This window comes from Sciurus carolinensis, chromosome 8, assembly GCF_902686445.1.
Source record: "Sciurus carolinensis chromosome 8, mSciCar1.2, whole genome shotgun sequence".
NCBI classification, from domain to species: domain Eukaryota; kingdom Metazoa; phylum Chordata; class Mammalia; order Rodentia; family Sciuridae; genus Sciurus; species Sciurus carolinensis.
This window is the reverse complement of record NC_062220.1, coordinates 62986675-63007530: the sequence shown is the minus strand read 5'-3', so window position 1 is coordinate 63007530 and position 20856 is coordinate 62986675. Positions and strand designations below refer to the sequence as shown.

General features: G+C 39.9%; 1 protein-coding gene across 9 annotated transcripts in view; it reads right to left on the bottom strand.

Annotated features, from left to right (window-relative positions):
- Magi2 (membrane associated guanylate kinase, WW and PDZ domain containing 2) overlaps window positions 1–20856 on the bottom strand; it is a 1289418-nt gene that overhangs the window by 136918 nt on the left and 1131644 nt on the right. For all 9 annotated transcript variants that reach the window (XM_047561711.1, XM_047561713.1, XM_047561712.1 and 6 more), the window contains 2 exons: window positions 14589–14781; window positions 7368–7616 (listed from right to left, as the gene is read on the bottom strand). In XM_047561711.1, the coding sequence (XP_047417667.1) occupies window positions 7368–7616; window positions 14589–14781 (442 nt within the window). The remainder of the gene's footprint in view (window positions 1–7367; window positions 7617–14588; window positions 14782–20856) is intronic.

Sequence of the window (20856 nt, the reverse complement as noted above, 5' to 3'; positions counted from 1 at the left end):
CCATATCCTGGAACAACGCTCCAGTTCCACTTTATTATAGTGAAATTTCTCATGGTGGGCAAGGACTGGCTTGCACGCAGTTCCTTCTGAGTGATCCTCTGCTGCTTTGCCCATTCTTAAAATTATGCCTTGCTGCCTTAGCTAGGTGTAGGCACAGGGCAAGTTAGAGAAGAGCACATTCAAAGTTTTACTTTGGATGAGGTACGGGCTTGATTGCTATGGGAGAATCCAAACCCATCCCATCAACATAAATCACATGAAAACCCTTGAAATGTGTGATACCAGGAACTGGGAGAGATTCAGAGAAATGTCATTGTTTCTTGCTCTTAAGGAACTGATAATCTTCTCAGGGAGAGGCAAAAACATAAGCACATGAAAAGTAAAATGACAGTAAAAACAGTCATAAAAGAATTTCTACACTGTTTAAGAATTCACACTTGGGGGAGATGGGTGAAGGGTCAGGCAAAGTTCAACTAAAAATTTAGAGTTTTGAGTTCATCTACAAGAGATGTGTACTGTTTGGGCAATGGTCTGTACCTGATGGGATTGCTCTGAAGATTAAAAACAATGTCAGATTCTTGGCACAATGGTTGATAAAAATTAATGTTTGATAAGAGGAGCCATTCCAAATGGTATGTGGCAAAACTTGGCCTCTAGAACAGAGGAAGAAACTAAACCAGTTTTGATAAAAAGGATCTAGTGAAGAACTGTTGGTGAAAGTGGTTGTGCCTAGATTGCCCAGGGTCTTGCCTACAAGAGGTGGGTTTGAACTTTATCCTGTGGATATTTTAATCAGAAGTATTATGATCAAGGACTTCTCCTAGGAGGATTGGATTATGTATAGAAGGTGCCATTTTTCTTGATAGTCTCTACATCATTGACAACCAGCCTCCACTTCTACCCCAGCCCTGCTACCTCATAAAGCTGAAAACAAGTTTCACTAATAAATGCAGAAAGATCTATTTGACTCAAAATATATGTGTCAAATTAGCACAATCAACACAACTTTTGTATGTGTAGGTTTTCCCAAAGATGATGAAGTTATCTGCTAATTCTATGGTTTCAATGGGTTATATTTAGAAACCAGAGATATGGAAGAAATCTGGTATTTTATATAGAATCTCTGTCTACCTTATTTCTCCTGTTATGAAAGTAGTCCATTAACAGCATGGGTGAAACCATTCTGCCTCCTGCATGAGTTCCTCTCAACATCATTAGAGCATAGAGCGAAAGTACTGAGTGAATGAAGGAACCTACAGTAGGGATTCACTTAAGGAATAAAGAGATAATACATGTTATAAAGCTGGTGAAGAACCCTCAGAGGAAACTTGCTGTTGCAAACTCAACAAAGTACAGAGAAAAGAATGAGACTCACTTTCTAATTCCCATGCTTAGCTGTGTGGATACGTATGATTTATCTATCTTTCCAGCAGTGACTTCTGGGGAAGGAACATCAAGAGGTCAAAGTTGATAACGACTCGGAGAAGGTCAAGGTGCCAGGATCAGCACCAGTTGCACCTATTACCTTTGCTTTTAAGGTGATCAACAAACAAGGTTTGTAGAAAATCCACCACCACAGCCTACACCAATAAAGCATAAAAGAGGTGCTTATGGTTGCTGTCTAGAAGTTTTACTTTAGAGCAGAGCTTTGTGGCCATGGTGCCAATGAAGAGTGTGACAGTGAAGGTGACCGGTGTGGATGTGGACGGCTGGGTGGCTTGGGGAGCCTCCTGGAGAGTGGCCTCTTACCTCCAGCAGCCTTATTTTTTTATCTGAGTATTGTAAACATGCCTCATTTTATAAGCATGCATGAAGCAAAACCAAGAGGGAAACACTGCCTTAGGTTGTCTTGAAAGGGGAGCTGGTTTAGTGGATTTAAGTGCTTGTTTCTAAGTTTTCTTGAAAGAGGCTGAGACGGACTAAAGAATACAAAGTGTTAGGAGCCACTTTCAATACATAAAATAACAAAAGTAAAGATGACAGCTAAGCCAATGAAAATATGGTCCAGGTCTCAAACTTTCCCAAGAATTTATACACAGGGACAGAACTGATCAAGTACCTTCTTTTCCATACTGATTCATGTATAATGTAATTTAGAACTGGCCATCGTGGATACGCTGGAGTGAGGCCTGGGCTTATGTCTCATGCTGTTTTCATTAAGTTATGTCCTTGTTTTGGGGTAAGACTACAGAGACCTAGGCTTTTTGTTTTACTGAGTTTCTCTCCTAAGTGACTTTTCAGCAGCCATGTGATTGTTGGGAAAAGTCTGCCCCATTTCACTACTAGCTCAGTTTTATTTCATTCTTTTCAGGGACCATGGCTAAAAATATCACAAAAGACCAGCTAGCTAAGTTAGAATCCCTAGAAAAACTTCAAAGCTACACAGCCTGTGGACATGATGGAGGACCCTTTGAGAAGGTCATCAGGGTATTTTTGCAAGGGTAAGTTATTCTTTCCCTGAATATCAGGTTGTACTGGGTCTTTGGGAACATCAGCAAAGACCAAGTCCAAATTCCCACCTGTGCCAGAGAAAGTACACAAGTTGAAACAAAGGTTTTTAGTATAAGTACAGAGAGCTTCAAGATGGCTGAGAAGTCAAGAGTTTGGTGGCCAGCGATGCACTTGTGGATAATGACAGAAACCAAGTCAACACCAATAGGAAAATAAGAATGTAGGAAAAAGCATCAGGATGATTGCTCCCTAGTGATGACTGTATGTATGGCCACTGTTCTGAATCTGCTGTACCTCACAGCTTGTTATGGGCCTGTATCTATTTATAAATTCTCTCAGCAGACTGTCAGTCTCCACTACTAATGCCCAAGCTGCCCATGTATGTCTACCCCAGAAATTCCAGGACAGCCTTCCTGAGCAGGCACAAGGTGGTGATCAAGAGTTACTTTTATTTCATCACCTGTATCAAAGCCCTTCATGGAAACCTCTGGTGGGAGAGTAGGTTTGGTGGGGGAGTAGGAAGCACCACTAAGAACAGGTTACAGCTTTGGAATGAACCTGGATGTCAGGACCCAGACCTTGACCTGGGGAGGCCCAAGGACCAGCCTGTCAACGACACTCCTGCACACAGCAGCTAGGGCATTTTTATAGAGCAAGCATCTGATTGGCTCAGAGACAGAAGGACATAGACCTCAGGGAGAGTGGCAACAGTTAAGTCAACGGAAGAAAATGATTCAATTTCACAAATGTATCAAAGTTACCAGTTACCAGTTCTTTAAAAAGAACCTATCATTATTTTCCAGTGTTCTATGTTTATCAGTAATAAGGCAATGAACATATTTGTTACTGTCTGGATCTTGAAGGTTCCCTAAAGGTCCATATGCTAAAGGCTTGGTTGCTAACCCACGGCATTGGGAAGTCGTAAAACCTTTAAGAGGTGGGGTCAGTGAGGGTGTGACCTTGAAGGAGATATTGGGATGCTGGCCCCTTTCTCTTTCTCTCTTTTGCTTTCTCACCTCCAGGAGGTGAACAAGTTTCCTTGGTCACATGTCTTTTTGATGTTTTGTCTCATCACAGGCCCCAAAACAACAAAGCCAACTAACTGTGGACTGTGAGTCAAAATATATCTTTCTTTCTTATAAGTTTATTTTTCTCAGTTATTTTGTCATAGCAACAAGAAGCTAACACATTTGTATCCAAATCTTTGTCCAAAACTTTTTAGGAATTTTGTAATGTAATTATCTGTACAGTTCATTCTTACCCTTAGCTCTAGTCTGGAAACCTTTTATTTTCCCTTGGGCCCAATTTTAAGGCCTGGAAACTTAATACTGAGAATAATGGGGCATATATTCTCAAGAAACTGGTCTATTCACATTTTAAATCAGGAAGGATATTCTTGTACTACTAGTAGGTGGCTTCTAAGATTTGTCTGGCTTCAAGTAATAGTTGGCCTCCTGAATCACAACCTAGAGAAGGAAACAGGTTGCCCCTTCATGACATTAACCAATACAAAGAAAATGTCTTCTTTATTTTTTGAGGAAATAATATTGTGAGAAAGAACATGTGGGTCTTTGGTAAAGAACCCTATCAAATGCCAGGCAATGAACAAGCCAGGAACTTCAATGCAAAATTTTCTAATTAGTTGAACAGCCCATGTCCCTGGCAAAGTTGTTGTCTTGGCTAAAGAAGCTACGGAAGGGGTCTCTATCCAGAAAGAACATTAACATTTAGGTTCTTTGTCTTTCCTCTCAGCCTTGATAATACTCAATAATGATATAATGTTTGCAGGGAGATTCTAAAAGGCATAGCTTAGAGTCTAAATTTTAATGTTTCTAGTTTATTAACTTATGGATTCTGGGGAGAAGAACCTGCGATTTTGGCCTGAAGCTTTGGCAAAGGGCTTATGCAACTGGACTGGCTTGTCTCATTGCTCCAACGACCACCACAGCTGACCTGGGCTGTAGGTAGGTGGTGGCCATGGTGGCCATGGTGGGTGACGACCATGCTCTTAGGAGGCTGGTGTATGGGGAGCAGGCACTGGACCTCCAAGAAATGCTCATCTACTGCCCAGAGCTCGCTGCCCTGGGAGAGTGGGTAAATAATGGTGAAAAGTCTGTGAGAACTTTGTGCTTCCAAGGAAAAGTAAGCTGGTGGAATGGGAGCAGATTCCTAGCAGGGACGGTAGTCTAGAGAGGAGCATCGACGCAGTTCGTGCTCACTCAAGTCAGTGCCATTCTTAGCACTTCTTTGTGTGAATTCCTTTAACCTTCATCACAACCCTGTGACATGGGGATTAAAATCATCTTTTCTTGACAAGCAAGGAAACTGAGGCCCGAAGAGGTCATGTCATTTCCTCAAGGTCACACAGCTAGTAAATGATGGATCCAGGTTTCAGATCCAGGTAGTATAACTGTAGCACCTGAGTTGTAAACTATGTTACTGTCTTGCCTAAATGTAACACAGCACCTACCCAATGCCTACAAACGAGCCCTTGTCCATCAATGAGAAGGCTTCAGTAGCTACCGTAAACAAATAAAAAACAGTGAACGTGTTAGTGATCTGTGGGCCAGGGTAAGACAGGAAAAGAAATATGCGAAGCCCTGGGAATGATCGTGACTCCTGAGCACCTGAGAGCATCACCCTGTGTCACTCTCACAGAGCCCAAGCACCCTTGGTATTTTGACAATGAATATGAGGCCCAAGGATGGCTCTTTGCCATTCATGAGGCACTTAGCATGTCTCTTCAAAATTAGAGATCAAAATCATTACAGAAGTTAAGTAGGAAAGAGCAGCAGCTCCGGGAACCTTTTAGGTGCTTGCTGCAAATTACGTGTTGTAAATGCAGTGGGCCATCAGTGTAATAGCTGCTTTTGCCACAGAGCACAGGGCACCCTGCACTTCGAACTCCTTAAATTGAAAAGAAATAAATATGTGATAAAAGAAGCCATGAGACATCATGAACTAATAGAATAAATTTCTACTCTCCAGGGTGAGGTAAAATAACATCATTTGAAAGTGGTTTCAGTTCTTTTTCTTTCTTTCTCTCTCTCTCTCTTTTTCCCCTGAGGTCACTGTGTTGTCACTTGGTAGGCAGAAAAACTCACACATTAATTGTAAACTCACACATTAGACCTGTTGTTTTTTTTTCCAAACATATTTATGCAACACACACATACACATGCGTGCCCCACCTCCATACACATTCCCTTATACGTTTAGAAAGAAAGCAATCACGTTTTAAATAAAGCTGAAACCTTAAATACATGCTTAACGTTTTCACTGTGGTCGTATACTTTTTATTTTTATTCAAGTCCTCTAGGTATTCTGCCCCAATAAACAATTCAAATGACTGGAATAGCTACAAAAGCTCTCTGTGAATATTTTCCCCAAGTGTAAATTATTGGGATGCTGTTTATATAATTCATGAAAATCTTTAGTCTCATGTCCTTTTAATCTTGGTGAATCCATCGTGCTGACAGAATACTGCTTTTAGTCTATGCTTAAAAGATTGGATTTATTTCTTTAGCTTATCACGAAGAAAAACAGAAATGAAATTGTACTTTCAGATGTATGTAATTTGGCTTCTGCACATATTTGCCGAGGTTTAACACTTCTGTAGTTTTCTCTCTTGAATTTGTCAAGGCTCAAGTTAAATGGGGGCAGTTCTCTCCGTGTAGTTCTGGTGGGTGTTTGATAACATTAACTTTATCATATAAAGTTCTTACTCATCCCCAATAACTTAATTTCAAATACTCATGCCTCCTATAACCCACATGTGCTGAAAACTACCACAATTGTAAGAATTTGAGGGCTACAGCATGGTGCATTTATTCTTACTTTTTCTTTTAATGTTCATGTGTTCTGGTGTTTCTACCCATGACATTTGGGCTAAGTCACTTCAGCATAAAAAATGGCAAGCTGTCCTATCCCCTCTTCTGTCCTTCTGCTTGCTGGCTGCTGAAAGAGTTCTGGAATGTTGATGCCTAAAGGAAATCAATCAAGGAAGCTGGAGAGTTCACAGGGATGGACCATTGGGAGAGGAATGAGGCCTCTGTCACCTGTTGTACAGACTCACAATACCTTGAAGTTGGAGGAACCTCCGAAGTCAAACTCATTTGTTTTCCCCCTTGTATAATGCTATACCCACGGGGAGGGTTCCAGTATCTCTGGCCCCACAGCGTTGTCTTAACAGCCTCCTGACTATGTCCTATGCTTCCACTCTTGCTCCCACTCCATCCTGCCCCACCCAGATTTCATTTTCCACAAGCAGCTGGACACATTTTTCAAAACAATAATTCAGATTTCAGTCTATTGCTTAAAACCTTCTCACACACTCAGACTACAATACAGACTTCTGAACCTCAGTGTATGGAGCCTACACTGCTGAATTCTGCTTAATTCTACATCTTCATCTTATACCACTCTCCCTTGCTCACCACCCACAGTCATACTGGGCTTGTGTGTATTTCTTGAATACCAAGCTTCTTCTCACCTGAAGGCCTGGATCACCCTCCCGCTAGATCTTCTGCATGTCTGGTCTCATTCTAGGGAACAGCTCTCAATCAATAGAAGCATTCCCTGAGCAACCAGAAAAAGGAGCACCTCTCCTCATGGCAACACTGCCACATCCCCCTATTTCATTTTCTTCCAAACTTACAAATGAATGAAGCATCTTTGTGGGGGTTGAGGAGTTGGGGGAATTAGTTGTGTGGTGTATTCTTTTTGAGCCAAAGTTCTGCAACATTAGGCTCGTCAGTGGTAAGGATGGTTTAGGTTTATCTGCGTGCAGAACCTGTGACTTTCAGATTATTTAGTGTGTCTACAACCATCCTCTGATCCATTTTTCCATTATCTCTACCATTAGAACAAATAAAAACAAGACCCCTCATTAAAATGCAGGCAAATTGGCCACTTACTTATAGTGGCTCCAGACTCAGGCCTGTTCAGGGAGCTGATGATGACAAAGCCGAAGCCCTCGTTCTCTTTGCGGTGAATGACCACGTCACTGGTCTGCAGGCTGTGGGAGGCGAAGCCTTCAGGGGGAGAGGCGTTGCTGCTGGGGGCCGCGTGGTTGCTGTTGGTGTAAGTTGCGTAGTCACTGCGTGGAGAGCTGTGGTGGGTCGACACAGAGCCGGGGCTCCTCCCGTTCTCAGGGCAGGGCTCCCCTGGAACACATATTGGACACAGGAACTCAATCATTCAACAAGGTCTTAAAGAATTCTTCTTATGTACTAGGCAGTATTCTAGATGGTGGCACAGTTACAAGACTGGTTGACTGGTTTCTCATTCCCTTAGATTGTGAGCATTCGGAGGACTACAAAACTAACTATAGAGCCTGCCAGTCTTGACCCAGTTCTAACCTTCATAGAAAACACAGGTAAAACCCATCATCAGCCCTCTCTGTGTTGATGGTCTGTATCATCCTCTTGTCATGACTGCAAACCCCTGGGACAATGTTTATTTTTAGACACTGAGCTTCTTAGATGTATAATAATTGCCTAAAGATGGCCCCAAATCAAATAGAATCCTAAGTTTACTGTGCATATAAATCACTTAAAGAACTTATAAAAGTATACCTTTAAGATCCATCATGAAATGTTTTTTTCAATAGGTCTGAGAAAATTAGACACAGAGATCTGGGTCAAGTTTTAAGGCCTTTGAGTAATGAGGCTGTAGATGTTAAGTAGGGCCAACGACTCAGAAGATGTCCACATAAAGTAACCTACCATCACTTTTTAAGAGCCAGGGTTCTATTTCATGATATTCTGCTCTCTTAGAAGTATACAATTTCTTCATGTGTCTGGGAAATACACTGCTTAAAAGTAGTCTCCATGTGTTTTTTGTATGCCCATCATACCTCAAAAGTGGTTTAAAAGAATAATAAAAAAAAAAAACCCAGATTTTCACTTTTTTAAAAAAGTAGTTTGTTCACTCTAGGATCAAATCTGATAATGGTATCAGGCTAAGGAATTAGGAGTTTTAAATCTCTATGGAGGTGTTGGAGATCTTGTTCATTTATACTCCATATTACAAAAATATTCTATTATCAACCAGATAAAACAAGCCAATACTTCCTCAAGAAAGCAAGCATGTTTCTGTGGCAGAATGATAGAAAGTTGGCAGCCAAGAGAGGTTAGTTTTTGAAATGAAAGTTGATCTGTCATCCAGAAAGAATGTTGTCATTTTAATTTAATACCTAGATACTGGCACTCTGATTAAAATAACTGAAGCAGGGACCTAGAATACTGTAATTAAAAATAGGACCATTTCATTTCCTTCTTAAAATTTGATTAGTGTACTAAAAGATGTTTATAAAACAGAGGAACAAAAAGATGGAAAACGATGACAATCAGTGATTCCTTTTTGGGTCTTTGGATCGCCTCTCTTAAGGAGTACACTAGAAGGTATTCATTGGGCAAGTTGAAAATAATCAGCAAAAGTTCCAGTGAAGGTTCTGCAGGTTATAAGCTGCAATTCCATCCGTGCCGTTGTTTGGATCTAGGACGTCCTCCCAAGGCCCATGGGCTAAAGGTTGGGTTTCTAGTCCTTGTGCTATTCTGAAGTGGTGGGAATATTAAGAGGTGGAGCCTAGCAGAAGGTCTGGCCACTGGTGATGTGCTCTATGGTGGGACGCCAATCCCTCCCTTCTTTTTCACTCAGTGGTCATGAGGTAAATGGCATTGCTCTTTCTATACACTCCCACCACGATGTGTTGCCGTAAGCTCAAAGCAGCAGGGTCAATGAGTCATGGGCTGAAACCTGCAAAACTTTGAACCAAAATAAACCTTTTCTCTTGATTCATCTCAGGTATTTCTTACAGTAATGGGAAGCTGACTAACACAATTCTGAAATGAAAAAGAGAGGAAGAACAGAGACTAAAAGAATATTTATGCTGATAACTAATAAAGGGGCTGCCTTTATTCTTATGTCTAGATTTTAAAAACAGTGTGACATCAATTAAAAATTTAAAGAAAGGAAGTACAATGCAAAATAAATTACTAAATAACTAAAAACTTTAAAATGTCCTTATAAAAATATATTAATTTCTCGTCTGTAATTACAGAATGGATGAGAACCAGGCTACTTGCTATTATTATTTGATAAATCTGATTTTTCTTTAAGATCTAATTAATAAGGTTTTAATTAAAAAAGGATGCTTTTCATTCACAAGAGATGTACTGTGGTCATAAAATAACAAAATGTCAATGTCAAAGTCTTTCCCTCTTTTGAACTAGAATTTAAAATTTCTCCCTGTAAGATGTACTCTCCTTGGCTGAAAACATTATATCCAAAGACAAGCTGTTATTGTCTTGGCAAAGCACATGTCCTTTATCAGTCCTTGTACAAGTTGGAAATAAAGTGATTAGAGATAGACTGGAAGAAGAAAAACAAACAATTATTATGCTGCTACATTAAATTGAAAATCTCCTCAAGTTATTGGACCAAATCAGTAACTAAATGTCATAGGCAGTGACAAGAGAGATCTCATTTTCTGGCTGTCATATTTTTGGGGTTTAAGAGTTGTGGTTGTCAGTAAATCAGCAACAAAGAAGAATTATCTGTCTTTGCAGTAAATGGCTGGGAGTGGCTATACCACAGGTTCTGGAGAGAGAAAGAAAATCACTGACTGAGTCAATGTGAATGGTCCTGGGAAGTGGGAGAGTTCAAGATAGGAGAAGAAAGTTTTCCTATTTTTTTAAAAATATTTTTTAGATGTTGATAGACCTTTATTTTATTCATTTATTTATATGTGGTGCTGAGGATGGAACCCAGTGCCTCACACATGCTAGGTAAGCGCTCTACCACTGAGCCACAACCCCAGCCCCTCTATTGCTTTTGAACTCCTCTTTCAACACATAGGGAAAAAAAAAGTTCTTTATCATTAGCAAAGCAAGAGAATTTTAAATCAGGAAGTTAAGATTTTCAAGTTCCTCGTGATTTGTCCTGGGTCCCTGGCTTTTGAAAACTGGTAGTGTGATTGTCTTTAAGGGATGAACCAAGCATCATTTTCCACTCAACTGGTTCTGGATCCAAATGAGAATTATCTTCTTTCTAACAATTCTTTTGGTTATAGGGCATCAATACTATTGTTTTCAAACAATATAGAAAATGTCAGGAACTAACTAAATACCATATGCATTTTTTAAAAAAAATTATGAATTTCCAAGATCCCTGATTGATTCTTCTGACTCATTCACAAATGGATGCATAGAATTTCAGTCACAATATTTACTGAAAATCAAACAATTACTTCTTAGGTTAAGCTTCTGTGTGTTCCCACCAGTGACAATGGAAATCATCACTGTGCTGACTGAGAGAGGGTCTCCTTTTGGGAGGGCAGGAGTCACTGACAGTGCATGCCAGGTGAGATGGCCTAGACCAGAACATTAACTACTGGTCAGGGTTGCTTCTGATTTGCATAGGACTGGCCTTTCTTAGCTATTAACTGTTCAAACTAATTGACACTGTTGATAAATAGGGAGATTCTAGAGAAATAGGGATTTGTAGTTTCTCTTGAAATACTTGAAAATAATCAGCTGGATCTGGGTAATGGCTGCTCTCTTGACTGGTTATGTGTTTGCAGGTTGCCTGGTCCTGACCACTCCCCAGGACTTCTTTGCAAATACCTCATTACTTCATTTTCCCATAGAGTGAGGAATCCACAGGGCCAAAGGGACTTGTTTAACCAGAATCTTCATTTTCCTTCTACACCCACACACTGAGTACCAGGACTCTGGATTCTGTAACTAGATAGACCTGGGCTGCTTTCAGATGGTGCCTAGGCCTCTTCTCAGGACTGTCCTCCTGAAGGATGACAGCAGTTTAGAAGGGCAGACCTTGCCTGCAGGCTTGGCTGAGGCAATGTGTGTGTGCGGACAGAGCTTGAATGAGTGGGCTAGGTGTACACATGCATGTGCACTGGGTCTCTCCAGTGCCTCATGGAGCAAGGGTGGCCCTGGAAATGGCTGCAGCTGGCTGGTTGTGGCATTTGTGCGAGCATTCCTGGTTCATACTCACTGAGATGGACAATTTGCTGAAATGGGTGACATGCTCATAGACAAAGGACAAGGGAATGCATTTAGAAGAGACAAAGCATAGGAACCAGGACCAGGGTATGCACTGTCACCTGGAATATTTGCTGAACTTTTCATCCTGCTGCCAAGAAATCTTTCCCTTTCTTAGCATCAAGCCAAGAATTAGACTTTCCTTTAGGTGTCAGAGAAAGATGCTGAAAGCTTTAAGACTGACTCTAACATGTTTTGATTAAGTCATACAACTTTCACATTCTAGATTTACATTTTAGGAAATTCTTCAGACACTGTCCTCTCCAAGAATTGGTGTGCACTCAAAATAATGTCATTAGGCTGATCATCTCAAAGCTAAGCCACAAACATATCAACATTTATGCTTTCAGTATAATAATTAAAGACACTCTTCCACTGTTGTTGAGGAAAAAATGTTGTTGGGAGCGGGTGGAAAATTAAAGGTGCAAGATCTGTACTACAATTATCTGGTAAATAAAATTGGAGGCACTGCTAAATAGTTTGTTCCTTTACTCACTAATTTCTCACTTTTAAGGATCTAGATTGACATTGCTTAACTGAAAAATTTGCCCTCCTATCTGTAATGTACATTTTTAATAATTTAATATTTGGAGCAGGCTTTTGGGTTCTTTTAATTTTTGTCCAATGTTACCGACCTGTCTGTGTCTCATCATGAATGTGTTCTTTTTCTAGAGCATCAGTTTGAAAGCCAGTGCTTCCACCTCCTTTGGAAGGTGGGGCAGGGCATTTGTATACACTGAGACTAGGATAAGACTGAAGGGGTTAATCTCCAGAACCTCTCTTAACCCCAGCCCTTTGTGCATCATATTGCCTCTCCTTCCTGTGAGAAGGTGGCAGCAATACCCTCTTCCTGTCCCTCTGTTTCTGTCTAAGCTGATTGCTGACTTCCCTTTAGCCTGGAGCCATCCCATCCAGAACCAGGCTTGTGCCTCCTACTGCCTTGTTTAGAGAACCATAGCAACAACAACAACAACAACAACAACAACAATACTTGAAAAGCCATCTCCACCATCACATCCATTCGTAGTTGTCCTTTCTCACTTTGAAGAAATGGCAGCTGTAAAAAAAGTCATTCTCCTATGACTTTTAAATTGTGTCCATCCTGTTTTGGGGCATTTACTTTGCTCTCAAAGTATCCTTTGCCAAACTTAATCATTTTCAATACTGATGAAACTTTCAAGGAAGAGTGGGCCAAATTAACTTGGAAACTCTCCTGGTGTGAACAAGTAGTTTACAGCAGAACATTTTCAAAAATTAAATGCACTCAAAATGCACTCAAAAGCCTAACAGAATAAAGTTGGTAAGAATTGCAGTAAAGAGCATCTTTACGGAAGTCACAAGATACACAAATTGCAGGAATACATTTGTGTAGCATTTGGCATATACTCCAACAGCTTGGGTTGATTAGAACAAAATTTAATTTGCAATAATCAGCCAGTGGCAAGGGGAGCATGAAATTATGTTGGTACATTGGTTTTGCACTTTGCCATATATTTCCTTGTAAATCAGGTATCTTTTTAATTTATCTTTAGGTTATAGAACATATAGCACAGCAAACTTTTTATTAAAAATCACTCTGCAGGGAGAGAGACAGTTAAATGTTAACCAAGCAAACACTGTCTTCCTCCTGGCATCTTGCCCAAGGAGAAGGCATAACTCAAGGTGTTTTACTTCTTTGGGTCAAGTAGTGTGCCATGAATTTCTGAAGACAAATGGCAACTCTTAGCGAAACCTCTATACAATACAAAATATATAGCAGTCTCTACTGGTGAGGGCTGACAATTCTTCTGACTTTCCCTTTTAAATGATTGTCCTTGTTCAAAGTCTAGTTTCTAGAGGACTCAAAAAGAAAAGGATATTTAGTCTCATAAATCGTGTCTTCTCTAGTCATTCACAGCTTGTGATTAGCAGGTGGTCCTTGTTTTTGATTTCAATGTCATATAAAAGCACATGTAAAAGTCTCTTTAAGTTAGGGAGTGTCATTTATTAAAGGTTGGTCTTTGAATTCACAAGAGGTAGGGATGCTGTCTTAAAATGAGGAGGGGGACTTAAAGTGGCATAAGGAAATATCAGTCCAGAGGTAAGACTCCGTTTCTATGTTGTCACTAATTCACTGAAGCCACCAACCCTCTGGGCCTTGGTCTACTAATCTATAATGAGAAGAAGCCATGAAGGTCCCTCCTAATTCCAGAACTGGATTAGTCCTTATGAGGGATGGTCAAGGGGTTGAAGAGAGAGGCCAGCAGGCCCTGAGACAGAGGTGACAGTGGAGCATCATTGGCATTCTGCTTCTGTGATTTACCAGACAAGGAAGGGGCAGTTCTTATGGAAAATCCATAATCCCAGAGTTATTCAATGTTCATATTACAAAAACAATATAGTGTTTATAACAGACATATTCCTTAAGCATATAAATCTTTTTTTTGGGGGGGGGGGTTGATAGTGACGAGAAGTAAATTAGATCACATTATGAACATGCAGCCTGACTTTTAAAAGTATGTCTTTGGTGAATTCCTTTATGAAGCTAAGAAATGGTTGTGAAGGGAATAATTACTCTAATTTATCTGTTTCATAAGTTTGGAGCCATATGAATTATGTTTTCTCAGAGTGAGAGCTGTATTTTTCAACACAGGCTAACAGTTTTATTGTTACCTTTTATCAGGCTCTACAATGAAAGCTAATTTTCCATCCTGGTTTCCTTATTCTGGCACCAAAATGCTGTAGTTCTTTGTTTGTAAATACAATAAGGGACATTTTCCAAAGGCATATTTTCCATTATTACAATGTTCTTCTTATAACTAGCATGTACCAAAGACCAAAGAGCATACGTGTCTTAAAATAGCCTCAGGCTTTGCTAGAAATTTTTAATGACTACATTCAAAATATAGGCCTCCAAGACTATTTGGATTTTCATACTAGGGTACTTTCAAAATCATTGTTGCTTTGAGAATTTCTAGGTTGTTTCCATTCTCATATAATACAGAATCTGATTTAAAGGTTTGTTTCAAGTGTCCCTACGAAAGCATCTCACCACCTAAGCCCCAGCTCTTGCTGCCGGCTCTAGGTACCTACCTCCGCATAGCACCTTTCTTCTCACAGTGAGGTTAACCTGCCCGTTGCGGGCAGCATGGTGCATGAGGTCAATGACATAGCGGTGGGTCTTGCCAGCCACTGGAATCCCATCGACGTAGACGAGCTCATCTCCTGGGTGTAGGCGGCCGTCTCTGTCGGCTGAGCCCATGGCAATGACGGCTCCGATCAAAATCTAGAACAGCAGTGAGAAGGAAGTGACATTCACATTTCAGATGTGTGTGTCCATCCGCGCATGTACTTGAAAACTGAGAGGCTGGAAGGATGACCTGCCCATTCAGTTGCTTATTCTTGGGGAAATAAATGCTTAGAACTTACAGTTCATTGCCATAAAGTTTAAGGATACCTGCTTCCTGGCTCATAAGTGTTCCTTCTTAGGAAAAATTCTAACTTAAGATAATGATACTAATGGGTTAGCACATATAAACTCTGCATTGAAATGAGAAGGGGATCGAATCCTAGGCTCCAGTTCTTATTTGTGTGACCTAGGGCAAGGCTTCTTAACCTCTGTGAGCCTCAGTTTCTTTACCTGCAAAATGAAGAAAATAATAATAGGACCTATTTCGTAGGGTTATTGAGAGAATTGAAAGAAATTATGCATGTGAAGCATTTGACCTTTTACTAGGCACATAGTGAGTGCTCAAAAAATGTCAAGGGGGATCCAGCTGCTGTACATTATTAAACTGTGAGGAAGGCTCAAAGTTCTCCTCCTTTTTTTTTTTTTAATTTTTTGGCTTTGCTCTACTATAAGAGGAAACCAAAACAGAGCACAACAAAACTCATGGTTGTCTTTTACTGGCTAGTTGACTGACTCAGTCAAATCTTCTCTAGATTCCATTCCTGTGAATATTTTCTCAGACACAAAGGAGTGCTTGTGCTGTGTCAAAGTATATGTGCCAGGAAACGAGGAGGTATACATCCGGGAACCTGTGGATATTGTTATAATTCTCTCAAGTAGACACTTGGATGAGAGGAAATACATAAGGTTTCCCACACCCCATTTAGAAACATTCAATTTGGAGCTTATTAGCAAGGCCTTCTTTCCTCTGAGAAAGAAAGAAGTACCAAACATTTTAGTTTTGCTGTTTAACCACCAAATAATTTTCCCAACTCTTGAACAATGTTTTTTTTTTTTTTTTTTCTTTTTCTTTTGTCAGTGGCTGATTCACACAGTATTTGAAGGCAATGGTCACTATTAACCTGATAATACCACAGAGGTCTTACCCCAGGTTTTAAATCTTTATGGAAGCAATACTTGCTTATTGATTTCTTTCAGGCATAATGCATTCTTTTAAGTTCTGGACCTCCGGGTTCCAGCTAGCTTGCAAAATTGCTCCACCCTGACCTTCAGGCTTCTGTGTCTTCAAGTTTGGCAGTAGAATGTCCTCTTTGTAGCTGGACGCATTGCCATGGTGCCTGGAGTATGGCAACCAAACCTGAATACCCAGGACTTCTGAGGCATACTCTGAAGGACTCCACAGCCTTGGCCCATTGGATAGTTGTCTTTCTCTAAAGGAACAAAAATTCCGAACACTCCTGCTGTTTTTCCCCTACACTTGAGGGGTGGGGAATGGATTTGCTTTTGTTTAAACATCAGTGTTCTGATGAGCGTTCATGATTGCGATCACAGGAAAGGCCTCGTGTCTCTTGCCTTAGACTGGCTGCATAGTGTGGTTCTTTAGTCTAGAAGTTGGACATGCTTCCGACAGTCTCCATTTTCCCTTATTTTCATGCCAACCTGGATTTATGAATTTCTTTCAAAGATATACTCATCTGTTCTTCAAAAGGCTCAACCCACTATAGAATACTTCAAAGACTTTGTATGTGCTTTGTGCAAAATCCAGTTTATATGAATGGTTATATTTCTCCAATGCACCCATGAAAATCTTCATTTAGTTGGGTTAGCCCAAAGAAAAATACTTCAACCTTTAGATTTTCTGTACACTTAATAATAAAGGTTTATATGTCTAGTTATAGAGAAAAAAGGGGTTTCTGAACTTCTTGGCTGAGTATCAATTTTGAGGCACAATTCTCATTCTACTTAATGAAAGTGAAACAAAAAATAGGGTTTACAACTGAGAGGCTATAGCTATAAGTAGGTTTTGTTAAAAAATAATGAAGGCAAAGTTTCATATTGAAACATTCCTATTCCGTTCTTGCTATAGGAAAATAGCAAAGATACACAGGTACTCTTGAAGTTACATTCTGTGCTAATAATTTAACATCATTCATTAAAAGATCCCAGTAAAACATCTGCTTTCCTGCTATATGGCTGTGAAATGAGGGACTCTCATTATTAATTCACTTTTTCAACAAATATTCATTGAGCCCAATGATAATTTTAAGTGCTTGGCATCCATTAGTGAGCAATAAACAGAGTGTCCATTCTAGGGTCACACTATTGATAAAGGTGTAAATTACATAGTATCCAGGAAGCCATGTACTATAGAAAAAAATAGAGTTGACAACATTGAGAAATTAACATTTGAACTAAGGATGAAGTTCAGTGGAATCACTTTATAAAAACTTGAAGCTTTAATCTTTCAAATCTTCCTTTACTTTGTCTTCTCAAATTTTATGTATTTCTAAAGAGTACATTCAATTAATACTCCAATTGAGTATCTAAAACAGAAAATTCAACATGATACTTTAATATAATTTATTATATAGTATTACATAATTATTAAATATTATTATAAAATAATATACTAGATTCTCTGGTTCCAAAATAAGTTTGCAAAGTTATTAAGAAATTGAACTTAGTTGAGCCTGGTACAGTGGGTAGGCATAAGAGGTGCTTGTTCATTAGCTGTACTGTATTCACGCATTGCCAAAGCTCTGGGCACTCCCACTTGGTCCAATGGCCATAGGCTCTGTGGTCTCACTGGTCACATCTCAGGCCCACTGGGAGACTCTTCCCAGGCACATGGACTTTTGTGCCCTCATGCTCCATCCATTAGGAGCTGCTGCCTTTCCTGGGTAGAGGCTGACTGCTCACAGCGTTACCGCTTCCAGCTCTCATGCAGCAGTGGCTCCTCAGCTGGTAGCGATTTTGTATGTCTGTGCATTATATTTCATTGCTGACACAGCAATAGCTCTATGTGTCCATCTAGGAAAAAAACCACAACTTTTTTTTTTTTTTTTTTTTTTTTACTTCAAATATGATTTGTTCACTTGACAATTCTATCATTTCCCATTTGCCACTTTAACTGCAGAGACTGGATAATCTATGGTTCCTTCTTGCCCTGTAACTCATGTTGGCTTCCCAGTGTATATGCTCTCATGTTCACTTACGCTCTTGAGAACATGCTCTGGGATATGTGAATCTTCAAGATGGTGGTTCTCAAACGTTAGGGTATACAGGAATCAAATGGTTAGCTTGTAAGAAACAGTTCGGAATCCACCCCTGGGAGTCTGACTCTGCAGACCTGGGGTGTAGCCTGAGATTTTACATGTTTAACAAGCTCCCAGGAGTTTTTGGATGCTGCTGGTTCATGGATTAATCACACTTTGAGTAGCAAGGTTCTGGCCATTCTCATTTGGTCCAATAGCCAAAGGCTCCATGGCCTCACTGGTCATATCCCAAGTACAATGAGAGACTCTACCCAGGTACATGGTCTGAGCTCCTTGACCTATGACCATGATCACTGTACAGGCCTGAGGAAAGTGACTGGTCTGTTCTCTAACCCACCAAGTCACATCTTGGCTTTGCTGACCATTGGCCACACTTTCACTTCTCTACTACATCCTAAGTGCTCTTCCTGAAGGAAGAGGTTTGCTGCCAAATAGATCAAGAAAGATTGTGTGTCCCCACAACTGATCCATGGCCCTATCTTTCCAAAGGCCTTCCCTAAACAAACAAAAACCAACCAACCAACCAAACAAACAAAGAAACAGAACATTCTACAATTCTACTTTATCTCAGGCTGTGAGTACTCAGAATAAAACAGAGCATTTGATGTGAAATAATAACAATTCACATTCAAGTGACTGATACCCCAGTGAGCCAGGGAAAAGATTATGCTAAAAAGAAAACAAAAACAAATAAGAAACAAATAAGACCCAAAGCATTCTCTCAAGGCCTTTTAATTCCTTTAATTCTTTCCTCACTACCCACCCAATGTTAGTTCAACACCGTGGATCTATTCTGCAGTCACTGTGCTGGGACAACTTGCCACTGTGGCAAACGTTTGCTTCTGAAAGTTTGTCATGAATTTGCATGGAATTCCTGTGACCAGGAGTAGGTCTGTCATTACCTCTTTTTTTGAATGGTTTTTCTCCACTGCAGTGTTTTTCTAGATCTTTCCGTCTTGATGCTTTTCCAGTTCTTTTCAACTCACAGCTGGAAATCCCATTTTTTGTTCCTTTCTGGTAATTTTTTATTCTTTCTATTTCTATTGTTATTTAACTGTAAAAAGTATTTCCTTTTTCAGGAAAAATGCCCATATGCTTTGTTTGAGCTGGAGTCCTGCTGTTCATTGTTTGCGGAGAGACTTGTCGTGTTTAATGCACACCCTGGGATGTCAATTTCATTTCATATACACGGAGGTAGAAACCTGTTTGATGTAACCTATGAGACCTCCTGTGGCTGGAAACCAAGTCACCTCACATGCCTCTCTCTTTGTAGCACACCAGCAATTAAACCAGTCCAGTGCATTTGGTTTGTGTGTTATCTCTGGGCTTAGAATATAGGAAAACAGGAAGGAAAGGCAGATGGGAGATTGTTATAGTAGACTCCCTCTTCCTGATATGGTCATTCTGAGGTGCCATATTCTGTTTTTCAAGGTTCATTTTCTGGCTTTACTTGTGTCAGGGAGATTTAGGTTTCTACTTTATGGCTTAAGTGTCAAAACTGTAACTTCCCACAGGAGTGTGTCTTAAATCATTGAAATGAAGGAATAAACAGGAATAAATCTAAATAAACACAAGAAGGATCATCAGAAATCCATATAATCAGAGGAGGCTTATCATAAATACTTAAAGTCTACCTACTGAAGGGGACAAAGGACTTAAGAAAGCAGAGCCAATATTAAGAAAGGTTGGGAATCTGGAAACTTGTGTCCAAACGAGGCAGAAAGATGTCCTAAGGCTGAGTAGAGACTGTGGCTGTATGTACACACCTGAGCTTCATTTTGAGCAATGTGTGTCACAATTGGGTAACAATTCTCTGGCTTTTGGGCCATGTAGTCTAGCAAAACCTCTCTTTTCTTAAGCCAGCCAGGGCAATGCTCTTCCCGTGACTTAGTCAGGCAAGCCCTTCTACTTCTGGTCGAGGGGGGCTAACTGAAGATACTATTTACTGAATGGAATGCTGGGTTAACCCCCAAGACATGGGCCAGCAAATACAAATTTCATATTTTAAAGATTGTATTACATAAGCATCATGGAAGGAGTTGGCACTTCATTGCTTTGCCTTATATTTATTTTATAGGTTAGTCTTTTATTTGTATTTATATATGGGAAATGGGACCTGACAATGTTTGCAGGGTGCAGAGCCTGTAAAGATGGTGATCTGGCCCTGGTTGTAGACTCATGTGGCATAAAATATTCACCTTTCCAATTTCTTTCAATTCACTTACTCAGGATGGGAGTCTCAAAGATAGTAGGCTAACATTGGCATTGAGCAGGGATCAGGAACTGTGGCCATGCTCTGTCTAAAAGGGACCACTTAGTTCTAGTCAGAGCCTAGAGGACTTAGAGGTGAGAGAAAGTGTGAATTTGAGATCATTATTTGTTCTGAGAAGTTCAGGTGACAGTTCTGTCTTGGTAAAAAGCACTTTTTAAAAATTCCATTTAACAAATATATATTGCATGAGGCTCTCTGTTAGCTGTGGAAGGCACACACACACAAACACACACACACACACACACACACACACACACACACACATACACTATTAATCCGCAGTCCTTGCCTTTAAGAAACTCACAGATTGTTATGAGGAAAAAAGCATGTCAGTCATTGTATTCCGGAATAAACAAGAGAACTCATCTTTCTGGTAAAAACAAGAGAATTCATCTTTCTAGGTTGGTCAGTTTGAGGTATTAGGTTAGTATAAGTACAATGGATTCTATTTCAATATACCCTCAAATGCCCTATAATTATTGTAGCCAGTGCTAAACATACTAGCTAAAGGATCCCACAGATTCACTCAAAATGGTATAAAAGTACCTTACAGTAGTATTTTATTTGAAGCATAGTTTAATTTTGTTTCATTCATTTGGTATCTTTAAAGCCTATGGTTTTGTA